This window comes from Lepidochelys olivacea (assembly GCF_965140295.1).
Source record: "Lepidochelys olivacea isolate rLepOli2 genome assembly, chromosome: 1".
Taxonomy (NCBI): Eukaryota; Metazoa; Chordata; order Testudines; family Cheloniidae; genus Lepidochelys; species Lepidochelys olivacea.
In genome coordinates this window covers 176,676,757-176,702,897 of record NC_140411.1, presented here as the reverse complement: position 1 = coordinate 176,702,897, position 26,141 = coordinate 176,676,757, and the positions used below count along the sequence as shown (strand labels likewise).

The 26,141-nt window shown below is 42.0% G+C and overlaps 1 protein-coding gene across 4 annotated transcripts in view; it reads left to right on the top strand.

Annotated features, from left to right (window-relative positions):
- The first annotated feature begins 2,155 nt into the window (after window positions 1–2,155).
- Window positions 2,156–26,141, top strand: part of CHODL (chondrolectin) — a 73,048-nt gene continuing 49,062 nt past the window's right edge. For 3 of the 4 annotated variants that reach the window (XM_084643677.1, XM_084643674.1, XM_084643676.1), the window contains exon 1: window positions 2,156–2,274. In XM_084643677.1, the coding sequence (XP_084499803.1) occupies window positions 2,181–2,274 (94 nt within the window). In that variant the 5' untranslated portion in view covers window positions 2,156–2,180. Of the gene's footprint in view, window positions 2,275–11,935; window positions 15,160–26,141 lie in introns of those variants that run through there. The other variant, XR_014713626.1, reaches the window with a different exon arrangement.

Sequence of the window (26,141 nt, the reverse complement as noted above, 5' to 3'; positions counted from 1 at the left end):
CCCAGCACATGCTAGTGAGAGCTACTTGCCTGCCTGAATTCTCTTCCCAATGACCTTTGGATCTGATCCCTCTCCTACCCACTCTTTCTGATCTGTTCGGAATCACCCACCTTGGATGGGGACTAAGGGGAACAGCCATAGTATAGGGATCTAGGTTATCAATGGACTGTTAGGAGGAAACTCAGGCAGGTACAGAATTGCTAACCCCCAGCATTCAGAAATCAGGAGTCAGGCTCCCCCAAATCATGAGATTGGCTTAACAATAATGAGATGCAACAAAAATACATTTGGGTATTTTTTTGCCTTTTGGTTTTTGAACCTTCAGCGTGCTGACCTTCATGTTTTCAAGCTTTTCTCCAAGACCAAAAAGGCTAGAAATGTTTTTTTGTTTTTTTAAAAAAGCTGAGATTCTTGTGTAATTACAGGACTGCAGGAACTGGGGCTTTAAAGAAAGGTCAAATATTGTGAAAGCTGGCATCTCTGCCGGCACACAGGTGCCTTCACTAGGCTCTCAAGGGGAGCTGAACAGCCAGTATCTGTGTACGCAGCTTGCCCTGAGCTACCCCTGTTTAACTCCCTGTGATTTCATAAATGGTTCTTACACTCTCCTAGCACAGCTCCTCTGTTCCAGCTCTAGCTAGTTTTATATCTAATGGAGAAGTGGGATGATTTCTCCCTGGATCACTGCTTTGAGGGACACAGTTTACTGCTTACTGTCTCATTTCCTTCAAAAGTTTCAGAAGGATTGATGTGTTCCCGTGGAACATTTTCATTCTGTTGAAGTAGCATTTTCCAATAGAACGCTGCCATCTGGAGTAGGCTCCATATTCACATTTCCTTTTTAAGTATTAAAATCACTGAAGTGATACCAAAAACGTAATCTTCCTGATCTACTCATTTTCAATGATCTCCATTCACTTCTGTTTATTCCTTCCAGTAGTAACGGTCTATTTCAGGGTTTTCTAACATACCCAATCAGTGTAGTATTTAAGGCTCTGATGCTGCAATTGTCTTCATGTAGGTGGACCCCTGTGACCATGCCAACATCCACTGACTACAGGCTTCTGTGCTTATCGTGTATTGGTGATTGTCAAACCAAATATACTCGGTTCACAAGTAAAAATGTGCTTTCTTTTGTTTTTAGAACTGCCAGCCCTCCCAATTGATCCTGGAATCTAAAAGTCAAGCTGGGTTCCTTCTGACTCATGCCTCATCACCATTACAAGACTATTACTTTTTTAGGCCTAAATTTGCCTCCATTTACACCTGTGCAACCATCATTGCAGACCTGTGCAACCGCAGAGCTGGTGGATGAGTTTACAGGGATAATCCTGAGGGTGTAATCTGAAGGCAATGATCTTGTACAGGTGTAATTTAGGACATAAGGTGGCCAGACAGAATCTTGATTCCTAGTGACAACGCACGAGAAGGAGAGGACTTGGACTGATTTTCATACCCCAGGCTGAGTTTATAGGGCTGGTAGTTAGGAAAAAAAAATCTGTTTTCTGTAAACTGAGCAATTATGTTATGCAATTATTGAAACACAGTGAACATGGAACCCCTCAGTGCTATTTCTAGACACTTTTCAGAGTAGAACTACACTTTAACCTCACAGTAACACTTTGCATAAGCTTTAAGTGAGCTAAGCATATTATCCAATTCATGTCCATCACATTTAACACATTGTCAGTTTATATATGTCATACTTAGTATGTGCCATGACCTTAACATTTCATTTTTTTCTGAACCTGAATAGCTTAGGCTGAAGGAGTTTATCTGTAAAAAGAAAGTAGTATAAATACTATATAAATAGTTACCTTTCCATCCCATCTGATTAAGTAGTGTAGGAAGATATCAGACAGGCAAATGACTATAGAAGATTTACTTAGAGATGTGCAAATATTGAATAGTCTTATGAATACCACAAATATTGCCATTTTTCAACTTTCAGGACAAATACAAAATAGTATGTGCTGTTCATGCCATCCTATCTGGCATCTGGGGAATTTGGCAAGACTTCCTTATGGCTCATGATGTCCCACTGAAAGACAGGTCAGAAAACTAATTAGTAGCCAACAGAAGTGGGAGAATGAAGCAGATGGTTTCCTCTTTCAGAAAGCAAAGTGAAGATTTAGATTAATCTGCAGATGAAATTTAGAAGGGGAGACAGCTCTGCTGTAATGTTCTGCCTGCTTCTCAGCTGCGATAGTTCAGTGTGCAATGCTGTAAAGACACAAACTGCTAACAACAAAAGAAGCAAAACGATATCACTAGGTAAGCCCAGTCTAGACACTCCTAGCATGTTCAGTTTAATGGTGTGTCTATAGTATTAATTTATGTATTAGTATTAATATTTTATTATTATATGGTGTGTGTTGTGGTATCATCTAGAGGCCCAACCAAGATCAGGACTAGAGCTTTGCAAATAATTAATTTTGGGGTTTGCTGGCAATTTGGCAGGGGGGTGGGGGTGGAAAGAGATTGTTTGGGGTTAGCTTGAAAACATTTTTTGGGGGGGGGATATTTCCACCAATTCAAAAAGTAAAAAAAAAATAATAATAATTATAGGTCAAGCAAATAATTTTGTTTGCCCTGAAAATAAGTGTTTCATTTTGATTTTCAGTGATTTTTATGTTTTTGCAATTTAAAAAATTAAATTGAAAGGAATTTCTAAAACAAAACATTTTGACTTTGAGAATTTTTTTTCAGCTAAAACAATTTGGCAAGATGAGCATGAATTCTCGAAAGCTTTCAGTGAGGCTTCATTTTTTGCTGAAAGAAAAGTTTCAGTTGAAACCAAGAGTTTACTAACTAAAAGAGGGGACAAAGTATTATCATCTCCATTTTACTAATGTAGAACTGAGGTTGACTGAGATTAAGTGATTTGCTCCAGGACATGCAGGAAGTCTGTAGCAGAGTCTGGGAATGAACATAGATCTCCTGTCCTGAGTCCCAGTTGATTTTCTTAACTACAAGACAATCCTCTTTCTGCCTTCAACCAAGACAGTGCAACTTGTAACTTCTTCCCTCCCTTTTTCAGTCTGTGTTGTTACTACAGCAATGAAAGTTCTTGTTAACTGCTGGAAATGGCCCACCTTGATTATCACTACAAAAGGTTCCCCCCTCTCCCCCACTCTCCTGCTGGTAATAGCTCACCTTACCTGATCACTCTCGTTACCGTGTGTATGGTAACACCCATTGTTTCATGTTCTCTGTGTATATAAATCTCCCCACTGTATTTTCCAATGAAGTGAGCTGTAGCTCACGAAAGCTTGTGCTCAAATAAATTTGTTAGTCTCTAAGGTGCCGCAAGTCCTCCTTTTCTTTTTGAGCAATGAAACTGTCATCCATTTCAAATACCTTGATGACAACTGTCCCTATTTTCATCATAGTCATCACTATGATCCCTGTTGAACCCTAAGCTTGTCCATGATCAGGATAGCCTTTATATACCTATCATGGAAGCATCTTACAGGCTTATTTCACACTTGCAGCCATTTGATTTAGTAGAAACAGACTATGATTTTTTAAAAAAAATAATTTTTATTTTTAAGCCGGATGGGATAGTTCACTTCATCACCTAGTCTGCAACTTGGGAGAGGATACAGAGCCAGTACTTGCTGCTGCTTTAGAGCAAACTTGAAGACCACTGTGTACCCACCACTATACAAATTAATAATAATGTTCTATTTATGTACCACCTGTTAGTAATAACACTGTCACTCAAAAACATGTTCTCTTTGTTATTTGGTGAATCTGAGGAAAAGGGAGATTAAAATTCAACAGGAAGTTTGGAAATAGTATAGCAGCCCAATGTGTCAGGTCAATATAAAGAATGGCCTCCATGAGCCAATTACCTGAGATGGAGTTCTTTTTGTTTAGTGCTATCCTACCGTTCAGATTGTTGCTGATAAGTTTGTTATCTTTTTACTAAAAGATAACTTGATTCTAGTGCCGGTGTAAGACATCACATGGACTATAATGATTTCAGGACGACAGCTACACACTTTCCTGCTGAAAAGACTTGACAAATATGTATCCTTTTCTAAGCCACTTTTGTTTCCCATCTCATACAATTTTACTTCTTTATCACTTCTGAAGAACACTGTAATTGGTTGCTATTGAAGGCTGCGCATATCAATGACATTGGAAAATCCATGTTGTATCGATCAGAGTTAACAATAGTAATATAACATTAATGGCATATTATTTCATATGGTGCAATGGCCAAAGGCTGACTATTAAGCTGATGATATGTCACATCAAACAAAGACTACCCATTGATGACTCATGCCCTTTGCATCAGTGTTTTGAGCATTCAAAGGTGAATAATTGAAATGGAAACTATTCTGATTTTCATGGACACAAAGTAAATTCCAACTGAAAAGATTAGAAGAAACACAAAATAGGTGCAATTCAGCACAATGCATGTCTGACTGTATCACACTGGGATAAAAGATCTGTTACTTAACAATTAATCTCTCTCAAAATTTAGTATACATTGGTTTCTGCTAATTTGTATATCTCCATGCTAATACACATAAAAAAAAGGGTAAGTTACTTTTGAAAACTTTTCTTGTGGTTTGCACGCCCAAATAGATGGTCTAGATCAGTGGTTCTCAACCAGGGGTATATGTACATCTGTGGGTACACAGTGGTCTTCCAGGCGGTACATCAACTCATCTAGATATTTGCCTAGTTTTACAATGGACTACATAAAAAGCACTAGTGAAGTCAGTACAAACTAAAATTTCATATTGACAATGACTCGTTTATACTGCTCTATATACTATACACTGAAATGTAATTTATTCTAATTGATTTTATAATTATATGGTAAAAATGAGAGTCTGCAATTTTTCAGTAATAGTGTGCTGTGACACTTTTGTATTTTATGCCTGATTTTGTATGGAAATAGTTTAAGTGAGGTGTACCTTTGCAGTACAAAGAGAAATCAGACTCCTGAAAGGGTACAATAATCTGGAAAGGTTGAGAGCCAGTGGTCTAGACTCCAGAGATTGTAAAGTGTAAATAGTACTCAGAAAAGTGGAGTTTCATATTTTTAAAATATATTGTGTTCATACCAAGATTGGTATAAATCACCATTACAGCTGGCTGATTTTTTTTCCATTTAAGCTTTTTTAGTGAAAAAAGTGGGGTTTTTTTGACCAAAACAGGAAAAAAAAGTTGTTTATTGAAAATATTCTTTTCTAGTTTAGTTTTTGGTTAAAAAGTTTGTATTTTGAAAATGGAGTGTTTTGCTGAAAATGGTTTTTGAAAATTGAAAGTTTCAGGTTTCAGAATTTATTTCAACTGAAAAAAAAAATCCATGAGAAATGTAGTTTTTTAAAATAGAGTTTCCCCACAAAAAAGAATTGGCATTTTCAACCCGTTCCAGTCATAATTCATAAAGCTTATAGAGCTTAAGGCCCGAAGGGACTTCTCGTATATAATGGGCCATATAAAACCCAGGTACAGTCATGATGATGCATCGGAGTGGACAAGAGTCCATAGCTTCTTAGATTGTTTGTTTTCTATAGGTGAAATTCATCCATGTAGGTATCAGTGGCATAATGGACCCAGTGAGGTAATCTCCTCATTGGAAGCAGGGCCATCCCTAGGGAGGCTGGGGCCCGGTGCGGAAGTGATAAATCCATCACTTCTGGAACCGCCCATACCGGCTCATGGGGCCCCCCCCAAAGCGCAGGGCCCAGAGCGGTCTCGTGCACCTAGGTGCTACTGCGGTCCCTATACCAGCTTTATGTAGCCCTATAGGGTAATGTAAGGATGTTCAACTTTGGTTAGTTGCAGGTATTAAAATGTGGAGACCAAGAAACCAGGGAAATGTGGATGAATTTGTGTAATGTTTATTTGTTTAATGAAAATTATTTTAATGAGCAGATATCAGAAGTCTTAAGATGAAATATCTTAAGTACTGTGTAACCTTACTATAGCCAACTTTTCTTGACGGTCACCATATAGTTAGCTTCTTGCTACATTCATTTGGTCTCTTGATATGACCGTTTTTGCTTCTGCCTACTCTAGGACAAACTAAGGATCTATGTATTGCCCAGGAAATTAGCCCCAAAACAAAATCTTCCTGTAAATCAAAATGGCCATGTCACAGTGTTCATTGGCAATACAGACGTCAAAAGGTGTATTGATCCATTACCAGCATCTGACACTATTCAGTTCCTGTTGCGTGTTTTAGTAAAATAATATTCCCTCAGAACTATTTGTGTTATGAAACTATCGCTATGTTGGTGAACACTCGTAGCAAAACAAATCCAAAACGGTGTCATTCAACACTCCTTTGCTTGATTAAGCAGGTTCAACCTTCCATTTACTGAAGCCACAAATATAATTATTCTACAGTTTAACTTCAGTTTGATTTAAAGTTTGAAAACTGACTCCACTCTTTTCCTCTATGTAAACCATCTGATGAGCTCACCCTTTTTTCTTTGCACTAGTTTTGCTAGATCAAATATCTACTTTAAAAAGTAACCCCTTTGCTTTCCTTTCCCCCTACCAAGATCTCCAGAGTCAGATCCTCAGCTGGTGTATGTTGTCATCATGCCACTGAACTATGACAATTTTCCACAAAGTGAGAATATGGTCTTAGGGTTGATATTCAAGTGGCCTTTTCAAATTATAGATGATTGGTCACTAGGAGGCAACCCCATGATGTACTAGGCCCCCTTAACTCTCACCCTCATTGGCTTCAATAGCAGTTAATTGCAAGATGGGGCTGAGTTACTTCTTCTTGAAAGGGCCCCAATTCTGCAAACTATTTAAGTCCCCACCTAAGTACATCAGTAGTTCCAATGAAGTTGATGGGGATACTTGTGTGCTGAGAGTTAGATGCTTGTTTAAGTTCCTTGCTGAATTGGAAGCCTCATCTGTGCTTGAGACTGGTTAGCAAAACCCCTGTAAGTTGTAACAGAGCTGATCACAGTTCTCATTGAATTAATGTAATCATAAGACAAGAAATGGGCAATATATGCTGTCAAGGTTCCTTCCCCATTCTAAACTCTAGGGTACAGATGTGGGGACCTGCATGAAAACCCCCTAAGCTTATTTTTTTCCAGCTTAGGTTAAAACTTCCCCAAGGTACAAACTATTTTACCTTTTGCCCTTGTACTTTATCGTGCCACCACCAAACGTCTAACAGATATATAACAGGGAAAAAGCCCGCGTGGAAACGTCTTTCCCCACAAAATCCTGCCAAACCCTACACCCCAGTTCCTGGGGAAGGCTTGATAAAAATCCTCACCAATTTGCATAGGTGAACATAGACCCAAACCCTTGGATCTTAAGAACAATGAAAAAAGCATTTTAATAGAAAAATTTTAATAGAAGAAAAAGTAAAAATCACCTCTGTAAAATCAGGATGGTAAATACCTTACAGGGTAATTAGATTCAAAACATAGAGAATCCCTCTAGGCAAAACCTTAAGTTACAAAAACAGGAATCTACATTCCATTCAGCACAGCTTATTTTCTCAGCCATTTAAAGAAAACAGAATCTAACGCATATCTAGCTAGATTACTTACTAAGTTCTAAGACTCCATTCCTGTTCTATTCCCAGCAAAAGCATCACACAGGCAGAGAGAACCTTTGTCCCCCCGCTTTGAAAGTATCTTGTCTCTTTATTGGTCATTTTGGTCAGGTGCCAGCTGGGTTAGCCTAGCTTCTTAACCCTTTACAGGTGAAACGGTTTTTTCTCTGGCCAGGAGGGATTTTAAAGGTATTTACCTTCCCTTTATATTTATGACATATGCTATTACCAAAGTTTATGGGGTAATCATTACTGCCTTACAGTTTGCACTTTCACACTTTTTTAGTTTATGAAGTACCGATAAGCATTACCTAGCTTTGAGATACATCAAGAGAAGATGGTTCCCGGACAGCTTAAAAAACCTCTCCCAACATGCTATCAGAGAAATCACTATTTTTACTTGTCATTTTGACTGACTTTAAAATTCTCAAAAAGAAAAGGAGTACTTGTGGCACCTTTGAGACTAACAAATTTATTTGAGCATAAGCTTTTGTGAGCTACAGCTCACTTCATTGGATGCATTCAGTGGAAAATATAGTGGGGAGATTTATATACACAGAGAACATGAAGCAATGGGTGTTACCATACACACTGTAACCAGAGTGATCACTACTTCAGGTGAACCATTACTAGCGTGGGGGGGGGGGTTGGAACGGCACCTTTTGTAGTGATAATCAAGGTGAGCCATTTCCAGCAGTTGACAAGAATGTCTGAGGAACAGTGGGAGGTGGTGGGGGCTGGGGGATAAACATGGGGAAATAGTTTTACTTTGTGTAATGACGGCATCCACTCCCAGTCTCTATTCAAGCCTAAGTTAATTGTATCCAGTTTGCAAATTAATTCCAATTCAGCAGTCTCTTGTTGGAGTCTGTTTCTGAAGTTTTTTTGTTGAAGAATTGCAACTTTTAGGTCTGTAATCGAGTGACCAGAGAGATTGAAGTGTTCTCCAACTGGTTTTTGAATGTTATAATTCTTGACGTCTGATTTGTGTCCATTTATTCTTTTACGGAGAGACTGTCCAGTTTGACCAATGCACATGGCAGAGGGGCATTGCTGGCACATATCACATTGGTAGATGTGCAGGTGAATGAGCCTCTGATGGTGTGGCTGATGTGATTAGGCCTGTCATAAATATAAAGGGAAGGGTAAACCCCTTTGAAATCCCTCCTGGCCAAGGGAAAGCTCCTCTCGCCTGTAAAGGGTTAAGAAGCTAAAGGTAACCTCGCTGGCACCTGACCAAAATGACCAATGAGGAGACAAGATACTTTCAAAAGCTGGGAGGAGGGAGAGAAACAAAGGGTTTGTGTGTCTGTCTGTAGTCGTCTTGGCCGGGGACAGAACAGGAATGGAGTCTTAGAACTTTTAGTAAGTAATCTAGCTAGGTATGTGTTAGATTATGATTTCTTTAAATGGCTGAGAAAAGAATTGTGCTGAATAGAATAACTATTTCTGTCTGTGTATCTTTTTTGTAACTTAAGGTTTTGCCTAGAGGGGTTCTCTATGTTTTTGAATCTAATTACCCTGTAAGATATATACTATCCTGATTTTACAGGGGGGATTTCTTTATTTCTATTTACTTCTATTTTTTATTAAAAGTCTTCTTGTAAAACACTGAATGCTTTTTCATTGTTCTCAGATCCAAGGGTTTGGGTCTGTGGTCACCTATGCAAATTGGTGAGGCTTTTTATCCAACATTTCCCAGGAAAGGGGGAGTGCAAGTGTTGGGAGGATTGTTCATTGTTCTTAAGATCCAAGGGTCTGGGTCTGTAGTCACCTAGGCGAATTGGTGAGGCTTTTTACCAAACCTTGTCCAGGAAGTGGGGTGCAAGGTTTTGGGAAGTATTTTGGGGGGAAGGACGCGTCCAAACAGCTCTTCCCCAGTAACCAGTATTAGTTTGGTGGTGGTAGCGGCCATTCCAAGGATAACGGGGGTAATATTTTGTACCTTGGGGAAGTTTTAACCTAAGCTGGTAAGGATAAGCTTAGGAGGTTTTTCATGCAGGTCCCCACATCTGTACCCTAGAGTTCAGAGTGGGGGAGGAACCGTGACATGGTGGCACAGTGGTGGGATTAACCTGAAATCATTTTGAGATCCAGTTGAGATTTTTTGAACTAGAAATACAGATTTTAAAAAGGAATTTTTAGGAAGTCCAGAAGGCAGCTTTGAAACTGAAAGCAGCTTGGTTTCTCTCTGCTTTGTGGCCAAGCAGAGACAAAAGGGGATTATCTTGTGAATTGCAGGTTTTCTTGCCTGGAGGCAGGGTACTTAACTCCTGCAGGGAAATTCACAGTCTTCCAACCCAGAGGTTTTTTTTTTTTCTTTTCTTCCTAAAAGTAAATAGGGGGTGTGTGCTCTACCCATTTGCCTGGAGACAAAAGTGGCAGGGTTTTTTTTTAGGATTTTGATTTTTTTTTTTTTTGTTTTACAAGGAGCACAGGTTTGAAAAGAAATTTTTTTTTTTCTTTGGGCTGGGTAAGCAGTTTTCCAAGTAGTTGGAGGTTTTTTGCTTTAATTTGGGCCCAGAGCAGAGACAAGGGAATTGTCTTTTTCTGTAGGCTGACAATCACTATCAGAGAATAGGTACTCTATTCCAGCACAGCAAAAAGTTACAGCCAAGTTTTGTTTGTTTATTTCTAAACCTCGGGTGTAAAGTTAGTTAAAAACAGAGAGGTTAGAATGGCCAAATCCTCAGCTCGACTACAGCTGGAATTAGCCAAATTTCAGGCTGAGGAAAAACAAAGGGAACATGAAAGACAGATAGAACTCATGCGGCTGGAGAAGGAGGTACAGGAGGCTGCCCACAAGAGGGAAATGGAGGCAAGGAAGCATGTGGAGGAGATGGAGAGGATAAAGGCCCAGCAGAATATACCAACAAACCCTAGCAATCCTTCTCCAGGTACCACTTCCCATCCCAGAAAGTTCCCCACCTACAAGGCAGGTGATGATACTGAGGCCTTCTTAGAAAACTTCGAAAGGGCCTGCCTTGGGTACAACATCTCTACTGACCAATACATGGTAGAGCTGAGGCCGCAGCTCAGTGGACCCTTAGCTGAGGTGGCAGCTGAAATGCCTAAAGAACACATGAACAAGTATGAACTGTTTAAATCCAAGGCGAGAGTCAGAATGGGGATAACACCCGAGCAGTCTCGTCGGAGGTTCAGAGCCCTAAGGTGGAAACCAGACATGTCATTTACCCGACATGCCTACCACATTGTAAAACATTGGGATGCCTGGATATCAGGAGCAAGTGTTGAATCTCCAGTAAATTTGCCCTTCCTAATGCAAATGGAACAATTCTTAGAGGGTGTTCCTGAGGAAATAGAAAGATACATCCTAGATGGGAAGCCCAAAACTGTAATTGAGGCAGGAGAGATTGGAGCCAGATGGGTGGAGGTGGCAGAGAAGAAGAAAACTGGTCGCAGTTGGAGCGGAGACCAGAAGGGACCACCCCAGACCACACCCTATTACCGGGGGCCGCCCAAAGCCCCACCTACCTCCCAAAGAACCCTCCAGACCCCTTATCGTCCCACCACCCCGTTCTCCAGCAACCCACCTCGCCCCGGTGACCCGTCAGCTGGACGATGTTTTAAATGTAACGAGCTGGGGCATGTAAAGGCCAACTGCCCCAAGAACCCCAACAGGTTACAGTTCATTGCACCGGAATCACACCAGAGGTCCACAGGCCCAGATACCTCCCAGATACCCTTGGAGCGGAGGGAAACTGTGAGTGTGGGTGGGAAGAAGGTCACCGCGTGGAGGGACACCGGAGCACAAGTGTCAGCTATCCATGCTTCCTTAGTGGACCCCAATTTAATCAACCCAGAGATCCAAGTGACGATTCAACCCTTCAAGTCCAACTCTTTCAATTTGCCTACAGCCAAGTTGCCTGTCCAGTACAAGGGCTGGTCAGGAATGTGGACTTTTGCAGTCTATGATGATTATCCCATCCCCATGCTGTTGGGGGAAGACTTGGCCAATCACGTGAAGCAGGCCAAGAGGGTGGGAACAGTCACCCGCAGCCAGGCTAAACAAGCCGTGAGGCCTAGCTCTGTTCCGGAAACTTCTATCAGAACCCGGTCAGAGGTGATGGACCCGGACCCCAGGCCAATGTCTGCAACAGCAGTAGTGGATGCAGTCCCAGAGACCCAGACGGAACCAGTCCCAGAACCGGAACCAGCCGAACAACCAACACCAGACCCCGTGTCAGCACGGAATCCAGTACTTGCAACCTCAACACCAGAGGGCCCCACTGAACCTGAACTGGCAGCAGCCGATAACCCTACCCAAGAGGCTCAGCCGGAGCCTGAATCCCAACATAGTGCACCAGCGGAGAGCGGTTCACAGTCAACAGAAGCAGCTCCATCCTCTATATCGCTTCCAGAGGGACCAAGCCTAGGTCCACAATCCCATGAGGAACTGATGTCTCCAGCATCAAGGGAACAGTTCCAGACCGAACAGGAAGCAGATGAAAGCCTCCAGAGAGCTTGGACGGCGGCACGGAGCAACCCACCGCCTCTCAGCTCTTCTAATCGATCCAGGTTTGTTGTAGAAAGAGGACTTTTATACAAGGAAACTCTTTCTGGGGGACACCAGGAAGACTGGCATCCTCAGAGACAGTTGGTAGTTCCAACTAAATACCGGGCCAAGCTCTTGAGCTTAGCCCATGATCACCCTAGTGGCCATGCTGGGGTGAACAGGACCAAAGACCGTTTGGGGGGGTCATTCCACTGGGAGGGAATGGGCAAGGATGTTTCTACCTATGTCCAGTCTTGTGAGGTGTGCCAAAGAGTGGGAAAACCCCAAGACCAGGTCAAAGCTCCTCTCCAGCCACTCCCCATCATTGAAGTTCCATTTCAGCGAGTAGCTGTGGATATTCTGGGTCCTTTTCCGAAAAAGACACCCAGAGGAAAGCAGTACATACTGACTTTCATGGATTTTGCCACCCGATGGCCGGAAGCAGTAGCTCTAAGCAACACCAGGGCTAAAAGTGTGTGCCAGGCACTAGCAGACATTTTTGCCAGGGTAGGTTGGCCCTCCGACATCCTCACAGATGCAGGGACTAATTTCCTGGCAGGAACTATGAAAAACCTTTGGGAAGCTCATGGGGTAAATCACTTGGTTGCCACTCCTTACCATCATCAAACAAATGGCATGGTGGAGAAGTTTAATGGAACTTTGGGGGCCATGATACGTAAATTCGTAAATGAGCACTCCAATGATTGGGACCTAGTATTGCAGCAGTTGCTCTTTGCCTACAGAGCTGTACCACATCCCAGTTTAGGGTTTTCTCCATTTGAACTTGTATATGGCCGTGAGGTTAAGGGGCCATTGCAGTTGGTGAAGCAGCAATGGGAGGGATTTACACCTTCTCCAGGAACTAACATTCTGGACTTTGTAACCAACCTACAAAACACCCTCCGAACCTCTTTAGCCCTTGCTAGAGAAAACTTACAGGATGCTCAAAAAGAGCAAAAAGCCTGGTATGATAAACATGCCAGAGAGCGTTCCTTCAAAGTAGGAGACCAGGTCATGGTCTTAAAGGCGCTCCAGGCCCATAAAATGGAAGCATCGTGGGAAGGGCCATTCGTGGTCCAGGAGCGCCTGGGAGCTGTTAATTATCTCATAGCATTCCCCACCTCCAACCGAAAGCCTAAGGTGTATCATATTAATTCTCTAAAGCCCTTTTATTCCAGAGAATTAAAGGTTTGTCAGTTTACAGCCCAGGGAGGAGACGACGCTGAGTGGCCTGAAGGTGTCTATTACGAAGGGAAATGTGCTGGTGGTGTGGAAGAGGTGAACCTCTCCATGACCCTTGGGCGTATGCAGCGACAGCAGATCCAGGAGCTGTGCACTAGCTACGCGCCAACGTTCTCAGCCACCCCAGGACTGACTGAACGGGCATACCACTCCATTGACACAGGTAATGCTCACCCAATTAGGGTCCAACCTTACCGGGTGTCTCCTCAAGCTAAAACTGCTATAGAACGGGAGATCCAGGATATGTTACAGATGGGTGTAATCCGCCCCTCTGAAAGTGCATGGGCATCTCCAGTGGTTCTAGTTCCCAAACCAGATGGGGAAATACGTTTTTGCGTGGACTACCGTAAGCTAAATGCTGTAACTCGCCCAGACAACTATCCCATGCCACGCACAGATGAACTATTAGAGAAACTGGGAAGGGCCCAGTTCATCTCTACCTTGGACTTAACCAAGGGGTACTGGCAGGTACCGCTAGATGAATCTGCCAAGGAAAGGTCAGCCTTCATCACACATCTCGGGCTGTATGAATTTAATGTACTCCCTTTCGGGCTGCGAAATGCACCCGCCACTTTCCAAAGACTTGTAGATAGTCTCCTAGCGGGATTAGGAGAATATGCAGTTGCCTACCTTGACGATGTGGCCATATTTTCGGATTCCTGGGCAGACCACCTGGAACATCTACAAAAAGTCCTTGAGCGCATAAGGGAGGCAGGACTAACTGTTAAGGCTAAGAAGTGTCAAATAGGCCTAAACAGAGTGACTTACCTTGGACACCAGGTGGGTCAAGGAACTATCAGCCCCCTACAGGCCAAAGTGGATGCTATCCAAAAGTGGCCTGTCCCAAGGTCAAAGAAACAGGTTCAATCCTTCTTAGGCTTGGCCGGTTATTACAGACGATTTGTACCGCACTACAGCCAAATTGCTGCCCCACTGACAGACCTAACCAAAAAGAAACAGCCAAATGCTGTTCAGTGGACCGGAAAGTGTCAGAAGGCCTTTAACAAGCTTAAAGCGACATTCATGTCTGACCCTGTACTAAGGGCCCCAGACTTTGACAAACCGTTCCTAGTAACCACAGATGCATCCGAGCGTGGTGTGGGAGCAGTTTTAATGCAGAAAGGACCTGATCAAGAATTCCACCCTGTAGTGTTTCTCAGCAAAAAACTGTCTGAGAGGGAAAGCAACTGGTCAGTCACTGAAAAAGAATGTTATGCCATTGTCTACGCTCTGGAAAAGCTACGCCCATATGTTTGGGGACGGCGTTTCCACCTGCAAACCGACCATGCTGCACTAAAGTGGCTTCACACCCTCAAAGAAACTAACAAAAAACTTCTTCGGTGGAGTTTAGCTCTCCAAGATTTTGATTTCGACATCCAACACATCTCAGGAGCTTCTAACAAAGTGGCTGATGCACTCTCCCGTGAAAGTTTCCCAGAATCAACTGGTTAAAATCGTCCTTGAGATGTGGAAAATATTGTTAGTCTTTATGTACTTGGTAGTATATTTAGAGATGCATGTGTCTTATTAACTCTGTTTTTCCTAGAGCTCCAGGAAGAAATCCCAGCCAGTGTTTCACCCTAGCTGAGATTTGGGGGGCGTGTCATAAATATAAAGGGAAGGGTAAACCCCTTTGAAATCCCTCCTGGCCAGGGGAAAGCTCCTCTCGCCTGTAAAGGGTTAAGAAGCTAAAGGTAACCTCGCTGGCACCTGACCAAAATGACCAATGAGGAGACAAGATACTTTCAAAAGCTGGGAGGAGGGAGAGAAACAAAGGGTTTGTGTGTCTGTCTGTAGTCGTCTTGGCCGGGGACAGAACAGGAATGGAGTCTTAGAACTTTTAGTAAGTAATCTAGCTAGGTATGTGTTAGATTATGATTTCTTTAAATGGCTGAGAAAAGAATTGTGCTGAATAGAATAACTATTTCTGTCTGTGTATCTTTTTTGTAACTTAAGGTTTTGCCTAGAGGGGTTCTCTATGTTTTTGAATCTAATTACCCTGTAAGATATATACTATCCTGATTTTACAGGGGGGATTTCTTTATTTCTATTTACTTCTATTTTTTATTAAAAGTCTTCTTGTAAAACACTGAATGCTTTTTCATTGTTCTCAGATCCAAGGGTTTGGGTCTGTGGTCACCTATGCAAATTGGTGAGGCTTTTTATCCAACATTTCCCAGGAAAGGGGGAGTGCAAGTGTTGGGAGGATTGTTCATTGTTCTTAAGATCCAAGGGTCTGGGTCTGTAGTCACCTAGGCGAATTGGTGAGGCTTTTTACCAAACCTTGTCCAGGAAGTGGGGTGCAAGGTTTTGGGAAGTATTTTGGGGGGAAGGACGCGTCCAAACAGCTCTTCCCCAGTAACCAGTATTAGTTTGGTGGTGGTAGCGGCCATTCCAAGGATAACGGGGGTAATATTTTGTACCTTGGGGAAGTTTTAACCTAAGCTGGTAAGGATAAGCTTAGGAGGTTTTTCATGCAGGTCCCCACATCTGTACCCTAGAGTTCAGAGTGGGGGAGGAACCTTGACAAGGCCCTATGATGGTGTCCCCTGAATAGATATGTGGACGCAGTTGGCAACAGGCTTTGTTGCAAGGATAGGTTCCTGGGTTAGTTGTTCTTTTGTGTGGTTGCTGGTGAGTATTTGCTTCAGGTTGGGGGGCTGTCTGTAAGCAAGGACTGGCCTGTTTCCCAAGATCTGTGAGGGTGATGGGTCGTCCTTCAGGATAGGTTGCAGATCCTTGATGATGTGTTGGAGAGGTTTTAGTTGGGGGCTGAAGGTGATGGCTAGTGGCGTTCTGTACAGTTCTGTGGTGACCTAGAATCCTCAGAGTAACACAGCTGCTACTCTGAAACCTTTAAAATTCATGAGATCAGTGTTAGGATATAGATATTCAGGCCTGTCCGCAAAGGCCTGCACTTTAAGAATTTAGGTGTATTCTTATCACTTGGCTAGTTCTAGAGGTATAAAAGAAAGAATCAAAATCACTGTCTGCTGGTGTAAGGGCCTTCTCTTACTGTGACAGTCTGAGGCCCTGTGCTTAGGCTAAGGTCTTTGGCTAAGCAGCAAAGGCAGCCATAAGCTAGGAAGCGAACAGTCACTTCCTCACATTCCAAACTAACATTGAAATAAGGTGCTATTGGGCTGTTAGGCACTATCAGGACAGGATTGTATTCCTATCACTTCCAGAGAAAGGGAAGTGCCTAGAAAATGTAAAAGGAAACTTAGTTTGATAGCATCCTGTCTGGCAAGAACTCACTTATCAATAGCTAGGATGTGAAATCCTCACTTCTGTATTGTCTTGTCATTATAGTTCCCACTTTGCTATTGTTTGTCTGTATAATCTCTGTCTGGTTCTGTGATTGTTCCTGTCTGCTGTATAATTAATTTTGCTGGGTGTAAACTAATTAAGGTGGTGGGATATAATTGGTTACATAAGCATGTTACAATATGTTAGGATTGGTTAGTTAAATTTCAGGAACATGATTGGTTAAGGTATAGCAAAGCAGAACTCAAGTTTTACTATATAATCTGCAGTCAATCAGGAAGTAGGGGGGTGGGAGTGGGCATGGGCATGTGGGTGAGGGAAATGGGAACAGGGAATGGGGGTAAGGAAATTGGAATTATGTTTTGCTAAAAGGGGAAATGGGAACAGTGACTGGGGCTGGGGAAATTGGAATCATGTTTGGCTAAGGGCAGGAATGGGAACAGGCACACAGGTGTAAGGCTCTGTGGTGTCAGAGCTGTGAACGAGGACACTAAGGAAGGAAACTGGAATCATGCTTGCTGGAAGTTCACCCCAATAAACATTGAATTGTTTGCACCTTTGGACTTCGGGTATTGTTCCTCTCTGTTCATGCGAGAAGGACCAGGGAAGTAAGTGGGTGAAGGAATAAGCCCCCTAACAATCAGTCTTTCAAAATTCAGTATTTCTAAGATAATGATTACTTTGCTAGTCTACAGGTATACACACAATCCAGTTCCTTCATCGTTAATGCCAAGAGCTAGCTATTGCTCACAAAATATACTACCTAGTTATTTGTTGAGAGTTGATTGATTATTTTATGAAAAAAAACAAATGGAGGATGCAGAAGATTATAGTTTAGTTATATATCATAAATGTACTACATGGTTGGGAGAGAGGTATCTGGTTGCTGAGGTGATTTCCTGCATTTCCCTCATGGGAGAATCACAGGTGAAGTGTATTTTGTGAAATAAATTAACAAAAACAAAATAGATCCCCTTTTGTTAGTTTTAAATTTGTAGTAAATATCTATAGAGATAAGGCTAACTCACCGTCTCTCCCCTAGAGCTTTCTGGAATTCACCAGACACAATAATACTCCTTGCACTATTACAATGTGGGTGTAAATAGACATCTTTATTAATACCCCTTTTAAAAAAAAAAAACAAAAAACCCACCACAACACACACACAGATCTTTGTAACTATATGCAAGAAATGCCACTACAGACCCCAGTCTTGCAACTGCGCTTGCAGAAGTTCAGGGGAAGCTGGAGACTTACAAGGACAGTTCGACAGCTGAGGCCAGAGCCATTGAGAGACAGTACTATAATTTTTTTCCTTTGTTTTCCAAACCCAATGGGCTACTCTTCTAGTTGTACCTTTCATCTCTAGGATGTCTGTTCAATCTGAACCCAGATCAAGATAAGGACTAATTTACTTTAGGGGTGAGAGGGGAAACAGAACATAGGGCCTTCCACCTCCAGGTCTCCAATTCCCATGCTGGCTGAGAAAGTGACAAAAAATAGCTGTGATACGAAGAAATTAAATAACTCAGCCATTGGATGGGTCAGGCACAGCCGAGAGCACTTGATTCTCACAGTTCCTATCCCCTGGCTGTCTGGCATCCTCGCTTTTTGCTGGGTTACTGTCCCCCATCAATGGTTTTTGGGATCCCAGCCTCTCCCTTCTCAAGGCTGGGCCAGAGAAGTCATACTCTAGTGTGTCATCCAAGTTATCCTCTCCCAGACGTGAGTGCTGATCCTTCTTCGTGGATATCTGGAAACAGACAATCAAATGAGTGAGCAATTGAACCTGCACCAGGTCTGGTATCTGCACTAACCCTGTGACGGCAAGGGACACCACAGAACACTAGCTTCCCCATTTGGATGGAAGGCGCTAGTGAAGGGCAAGCAGCATAAATGCTGAACAGATGTGAACCCCTCTGAGGTCTGTTCTGTTATCTCTATTTGATAGAAGTCAGGGCACAGGAGGAACTTGGTCTAAATCACACAAAATCAGTGGCAACTCTGATTCCCTGTTTCCCCCACCAGGCCACAGCAGGATTAGAGAGTCCCAGCTCCTGGAAAGATCATGACAATGGGAACACAGTGACACAGCAACTGGTGACTTGGGTGGGGGCTGTAGGTGCCCCCCAAATTTAGGGATTGAATTAAAAAGGGAACAATTTTCTCCCTTCATTACAAGTGGAGAAGTTCAGTTATGATACAAATGATGCATTGATGCCATATTCAACAACTCTAACCACCCAGTATAAAAAAAAGAGTTGTCTGCCTCTGGAACAACTGACCTTTCTTTAAGAGACACCTAGATTTAAAGCTTATGGACAATACGTTATCCTAACCTTTGAGAAAAGGCCTACCATTTAAATCAGTCATACTAAGGAGAATCTAACAAACTTTCTTCTGGGGGGTTGGACTCTGAGATTGTCCAAAGTTGCATTGTTTGAGTAAGAGTGTTTGGGACAGAAGGACTTTGGGGAAGGACAGCTGCAGACTGGTAGCTTTCTGTAAACTAAGTAGTACAAATTTCAGCATAACTTAAAATGGCCTGGATTGGTCTTTGTCTCCAGTTTTGTTAGTCCTTTCTCTTTGCTCTTATTTTTCTGGTCCAATTTCTGAGAGTCAAGCCCATTAAGCCACAGGCCATTCTGTTTCCTCCAGTTTTATCAACTATTTATTTATTCCAAGTTTTAAGCTACATCAATAAGCACCCACCCAGTGTCCTGGATATACACACTAGCTGGTCCTAGATTTGTTTTTGCCTGCTCATACACTGTCCCCAGCCACTGGTCGAGAAACTTCATTCAGCTGCACCTCTGACACAGACTTTCTAATCTAATATCAGATAGACCCCAGGATGCTGCTTACCTGAAGCGAAACCAGTCTGATGCTAACAAAGGTTTCCCTTGTCTTTTCCTTTCTCCCATCTTTCTTTGTGTTTGGGGAAACTGACTCAACAAAATTCGCAGCTCTGTTGCAAGCCCAAGACATTTTGATTGTTCATCATTAAATTCCTTCATTCAAGAAAGGGCTAAGAAACAAAGCTGGCTGTGGAACTTGTGGGGTTTCTTTCACACTTAGGTTAATACAGAAGGGTTAATTAATATCCCATATTGATAGAGAAGTTAAGCCCAAGATCATTTACAAAACAAAACAAAAACACACACACACACACTAGACAGCACTAACCCGGTGTGTGTATGTATATATACAAAAACAACAACTGAATGACCTGCTAACCATGACAGGCCCCACCCTTGCTCTAACCACTAGACTTCAATCCCCTCCCAGAGCCAGACCAGGAGACCCTGCAATCTACAGCTAAAACAGTATTCTCACCTCTTCATCTGAACTGTAGTCAGAATCCCACATCTCAGTACTGGCTGGAGGCATGTCCTTGAGGAGAAGGATAGAGAGTTATTGGTGAATGGGGTCAGGGAGGGGAAGAGAAGAGACAAGCTGACCAGGAATAGAGGTGGAACGTTTAAACCCACAAAGAAACAGACAATACTGATGTCAGGCTTGATCAGCACTGGCAGGTCTGCATGTGTGAAGCCCCAGACTGGAATAGCAGTAAAGGGACTACAGGTCAAGATTAAGAGTAATCAATTTTAAGGTGGAGGAGGGAGACACCAGGGCTAGAATAGCAGGGGGAAGGGGGTGTCAGATGTCAGCCTTGAGGGACATCAGAAGAGCTGGGGAGGAGGGAAATCAAGAAGCTCAGTACTGTATTGGAAGAATAAAGGGAAGGGAGGGGGGGGGGAAAATTAGGCTTGAGGGGTATTGGCATAATTGCTTGGGGGAAGAGCCGGTGAGGACTGGAATAGCATGGGTCGTGCAAGTCCAGACTAAGTAGCATCAGCAGAGCTGCATGGGTGTTAAGGAGTGCCCAGGACTCCAGCGGCAAGAGGAGTAGATGAGATAGAGAGACATTTGCAGTATGTGAGAGCCCATGTGGCCACAAAGATAATTAAACACACCCACCTGTTCCATTTCTTCTTACACTGCAGCTGGGAGTGAGTAGATGAGATAGAGGGCTAGATCAGGAAAGCTCTACATCAGCCAGGCAACTTCTTTAGTCCGTAGTATCCTAACCAGAGACTCACAGCTTTCTGGGTCTGGCTAACACACATTTATTACCCACCCTGCCTTATTGTTGACAAATCCTATTGGCTTATAGCTCCTTTGTCAGGCTAAGACCCCTCCCCATATTCCCAAAGACTGCTGCAGGGAGAAAAGGTGGGTGGATACCCCTTATATTCCGCCATAAAATACACTTATTTAAAACCAGGTAAAGCTGCTAGGGGGCAATAATGCCAAACTCAGACCTACAAAAACTAAGAAATGCAGTGTCAAGCCATGCACATCACATAACATCACACATGCACACCCACTCACAAAACATGCTCTCAATTCTTGTAGCAAACCTGCCCCACTCAACCACTGTCATCCTGTTTTTTTATAAAAGTGTTTTTTGTTTTGTTTTTTTAACACAGTAATTTCCTAACTGTATGACTTTCCAACTCAAAGATCCCCAGAAAATCGGAATGTGCTGAGATTTCTATTTTCAAATTCTTAAAAAAACCTGGACAGAAGTGAACTAGAGGATCACAAAGTTCACATTAACTGGAAAACCCTGGTGAAACCTTAACTCTGGACCCACTGTCAGGGTTTACATATTATTATTTTTATTGTGGTAGTTCCTAGAGACACCCCCCCCCATCACAACTGGAGCTGAATCTTATTAGATGCTGTACAACAGAGTAAAAGAACATCCCTAGATTTAACACAAGTACTCTTGTAAATTTGCCATATGATATTTGATGAACGCAAGTGATCAGAGCCCCATTAGTGTGAGTCTGTCTACTCAGGCTGGGAGGCTCACTCCCAGCTGCAGTGTAGGACATACCCTCTAAAGCTCAATGCCTCCTGGGGATTGCATCTTACATACAACCCCTTGATCAAGGCTATGTCTAAAGACACCCACTAGCCCATAATTAGTCACGGGGCTCTAAACAAGGAATGTATTTTTCAAACATGTTGTCATTACATAATACAGATACATAAATTAATTTTGTGGCTGCTACAATTTTGCTCAAAATCTAATTACTAACTGTAGTTTAAAGAAAAAAGCATATTAGTAGATGAGAGAACTAATTCAAGACAGGTTTTAGGATTCCAATAAAATGGCAAGTAAAACAAACTTAAAAGTACATAACTCTGTAGAATTTACTATTTTAACTGAAGGTCTGCAGGTTATAACTAAGGCTAAGATTTAGTCACGGGTATCTCTAGTAAAAGTTATGGATGGTTCACGGACAATAAACAAAAATTCACAGTCCCTGATCTGTCCATGACTTTTACTATAAATACCTCTGACTAAATCTTACCGTCAGCCTTAGTTTTAACAGGCTTCCTGTGGTTTTCAATGGACACTCTCTGACTGACGCTTCTGTCTGACTTTTTTTTATTAACCTAGCATTGCTACATGTAGCACCTAAGAGGATTATAACTGAAAGCAATTGAATTACTTTATGCCCTTGGCAGCACTTTGTGCTCACTGTTTTCCATGTACAGCCAGTTAGACACCTATCATGCAAATAGTTATGCATGTGTTTAGTTTTATGCATGTGAGTACTCCCCTTGACTCAGTGAAGCCATGTACGTGGACAAATATAAACCCATACTCAAATTATTGCAAGATCAGGGCCTTAGTAATTAGTCAGTTATGATATTTGTGTGATTCTTTCCAATAGGAACAAGGAGAAAAACAATATTTAAAAAATATAATAATGTTATAATGCCACAGAAACTGGCAGGGAAATCCAGAGACAACGGAAGTAGTTGAAACTGTTTTTTAAAACTAGCTAGAAGTCAAGTTGATAGTGTCCATTTAAAAGAATTTAATAGATTCTTCAGATGAGAGTTGGGTGAATTTGGTAAACACATGGAAAAAACAAAACAAAGGCAATTGTGGATGGTGCATGATTTTGGGGCAGATTAAAGAAGAGCTCAGAAGTGAGTAGGGAAAAGTAATAAGAACATGGAAAATAATCTTTGATGATAAATGAACTAAATATATGGCAATCACTGGTGTTTCTAATGAACCTGTATGAAAATAAATGTAAGCCGCCACCTTTTTGCTGCATCCACTGGACATGGCAAATGGTGCCATGACTAAAGAAAAGTCATCCCTTTTATGTGAGAACTTCCTGTACACTCACAATTTAATTTTCTTCCTTTTTAGGCTTGTTTAGTGGTAGATACTGCCACCCTTCCTGACTGACACCAAGTAGTACCTTACGACTGAGGTTGGCAGAATCTTGTCTTTAATATGTACCAAATGAAAAGCAAGAAAGAGAGAAATATTATATTTAACCATAAATATTATAAATAGGTCTGTAATATGTACTAAAATGCTAATTAATTCTAACACAGATTTTTTTTCTGTCAGTTACATAAACAAAAGAATGAGGTTCTTGTAGAGAAACAGTGAAAGCCTTCATGCCACCTTGTCAGTGCTGGTACCTAAAGCTAGTCACCTCCATCTATATTTAGGTACTTAAATAAGCTTTTATTTTGAGGCCCAGCTTTAGGCATGCAAGTATGAAAGGCGTTAAGGCCAGAAAGGGCCATTAGATTATTTAGTCTGACCAGCTGTACAACACAGGCCATAGAATGTCACCCAGTTTTTCCTGTATTGAGATCAACAACATGGATTTGACTAAAGCATATCTACAAGAAAGGCATCCAGTCTCTATTTGCAAGTTAGGAACCTAAAATACCTGTGAAGATCAAGGCCATGTGAGTTGTCCAAGTAGGGACAATTAGCCTGCTATTTTTCAGCTAACCTGAAGTCTCTGCCCAAGTCTTAAACTGAGAAAATTAAACATGGTAATGTGGCAAAGTAAATGATGTAATATAAAGAGTACTCCAGTATTTCTTTTAAAAAAATGTCTTCTAGAGGGATTAGCTATCACAATTTTGGAAAGCACTAAGTTTGAATTTGAGATAGGTTAGATACCTTAAGTATTAATGAACTAGATTGTAGATATCTTGGGTATTGACTTCTTGAAACACACACGGTTAGTTTGCCACTCTGAACATAAATAACACCATTTATTGAACTTCTGGGATGTTCAATGATTTGGCAACAGTGCTGTGTGCTACAGTACGCATCATTCAGAAAGAGATCAGGTTGTCGACCAAACTGAGACACCAGCACAGAGTGAACACATTATGAAGGAAATAAGCTTAGTCTCTCAGGAAAGAAGCAAACTACTCATTGTCCTTGTAGTAGCCCCAGCTGAACACTTTCAAAGCTATACAGTTACCAGATCTAGAAGGATCCTAATGTAAATCAGTTTTCTGTCACTGAAGGTAAAATCATTGATCCTTATAAAACATTGATCCTTATAAAAATTATGGAGTGGAATTATGGGTTGGAAAGATGCAGTAATAATGGGCCAGATCTTCTGCTTATGTGAATTGGCATAAATTGAACAGGTGAGGAAAACTCATTTGACACAGTACTAAATCCCATCTGCTCCCTTCTTCTATGGGAGGATAGCAGGTAGGTGTAAACAAGACAAAGAGGGGCCTGGAAAGTTTGTGCCAATGGGAAATATAGAAATGTGGTAGCATCTGATATTAGAGGACAGCCAGCAAGAGTCTTCCTCCGAAAATATGTGGGAGAGGAAAAGGGGTGTGTGGCCAGCCAGAAGGGGAGGAAGTCAAGGAGCAGTCACTGTATGTGGCAAATTCTCCTGACAAACCAGCAGAAAGCATGTCAAATCATCAATTAATTCTGCATAATTTAATAGAGTGCACTCCTTTTTGTAAAAATCACATCCCAGATGATAAGGAGTACTTGTGGCACCTTAGAGACTAACCAATTTATTTGAGCATGAGCTTTCGTGAGCTACAGCTCACTTCATCGGATGCATACCGTGGAAACTGCAGCAGACTTTATATATACACAGAGAATATGAAACAATACCTCCTCCGTGGTTTCATATTGTTTGAATTGCATGATCCACAACATTGTTAACCAGCTTTTCAAGGCAATGTAGGAGGTTAAAATCACTGAAGCCCCTGTACAACAGGCCATTTGTCAATTTTTTCATCACATCCTCCATTTGGGTCAAGGATGGCACAATTATCTTGTCATTCAGAGTCCGCCCCTGCATCGTTTTTGGGTTTCACTTCAAATTGGTCTCAGATCTAAGTCACAATGTCCTCGTCAGAGACAGGTTGTATAACAAAAGCATTGTCATCGATGTCTATCCACTCTTAACATTCGTGTGCACTGAGTTCTTTTGGTGACTCAACAACAATTGCATCTCTTATGGGTGCTATGACCAGACATCCTTTTTCCCAGCAATTCTGGATTGTTGAAGCATTGACATCACACCAGGCATTTGCAAGCGTTAGAATGGCATCTAAAAGACTGATCTTCATGGCAATTTCCACAGCAGTAGCCCGGTTGTTCTTATCATCAGTGTGATGCACCACCCTGTGAGCCATTTGCTTGCAAAAGTATGCTTTGGCAGTTCTGATAATTCCCTAATCACATGGCTGAAAGATAGAAGTTGTGTTCTTTGGGAGGAATTCAAGTGGGATATTTCTCAGTGCTACATCTTTCATCATGTGGGCTGTGTAGTTGTCCATAAGTAGCAAAATCTTTCTCCTTTCCTTTCCCAACTTTCAATCCCAGTCCTTCAGCCACTCACCAGATAAATACCCCGTCATTCAGGCAGATGCATTGGCAGTGTAGTGGACTGGACGATGTTTCGCATTTTTAAAAGACGGAGGGTTTCGACTTTTCCCAATGATGAAAAGGTTTTTTTTCTTACTAGTCATGGAACTGATGAACGGAGCAGAAATTCTTTCTTTAGACTTCTTTCTTTCTTTTATTGTCTGATTTAAAGGCAAGAGTCCCACCAGGCAGGGCTCAAAAGTAAATTCCACTTTCATCTGTACTGAAGTGTCATCTTCAGCGATATCACATCTCATTTTTTCATCCACTTGTTTTCTAACCATTCTTCACGTGACCTAATGTCCGTGTCTTTGGGCTTCTCCACGCATTTTCTTAAAAACAATCCCCCTTCAGTTTTTTAAAGGGCTCAAACCAGCCAGTGCTGGCCTTAAAGTCAGTAATGCACAGGGACACCACCAGTTCTGCTTTCTACATCACCAGCCGTTCACTTGATGGGGGTGGGGGAGGGAGGATTTCTCTCTGGAATTTCTGAGCCACTTTATAAGCGCCACCTTGACCATAGATGCCTTGCCTCATCACACTCTTTTTCTGTCTTCTTCATTTTGTATGATGCTCTCCTTGTCTTTGAGAATCTTAGACAATATAGGTGGTGCAATGCCCAGTTTCTGAGCTGTGGTCTTGGGAAGACTATCATAGGACTCCAGGAGGTAGCATTTTTCGTCTGCAGAAAGCATTTCTTTTCCCTGCCATGTTGACTCACACGTAAATGGCACAACTTGTTTTTTCTACACAGGGATTATACTTTTTGCATGCTATGTGCCTAATAACACAAGATGTGATCA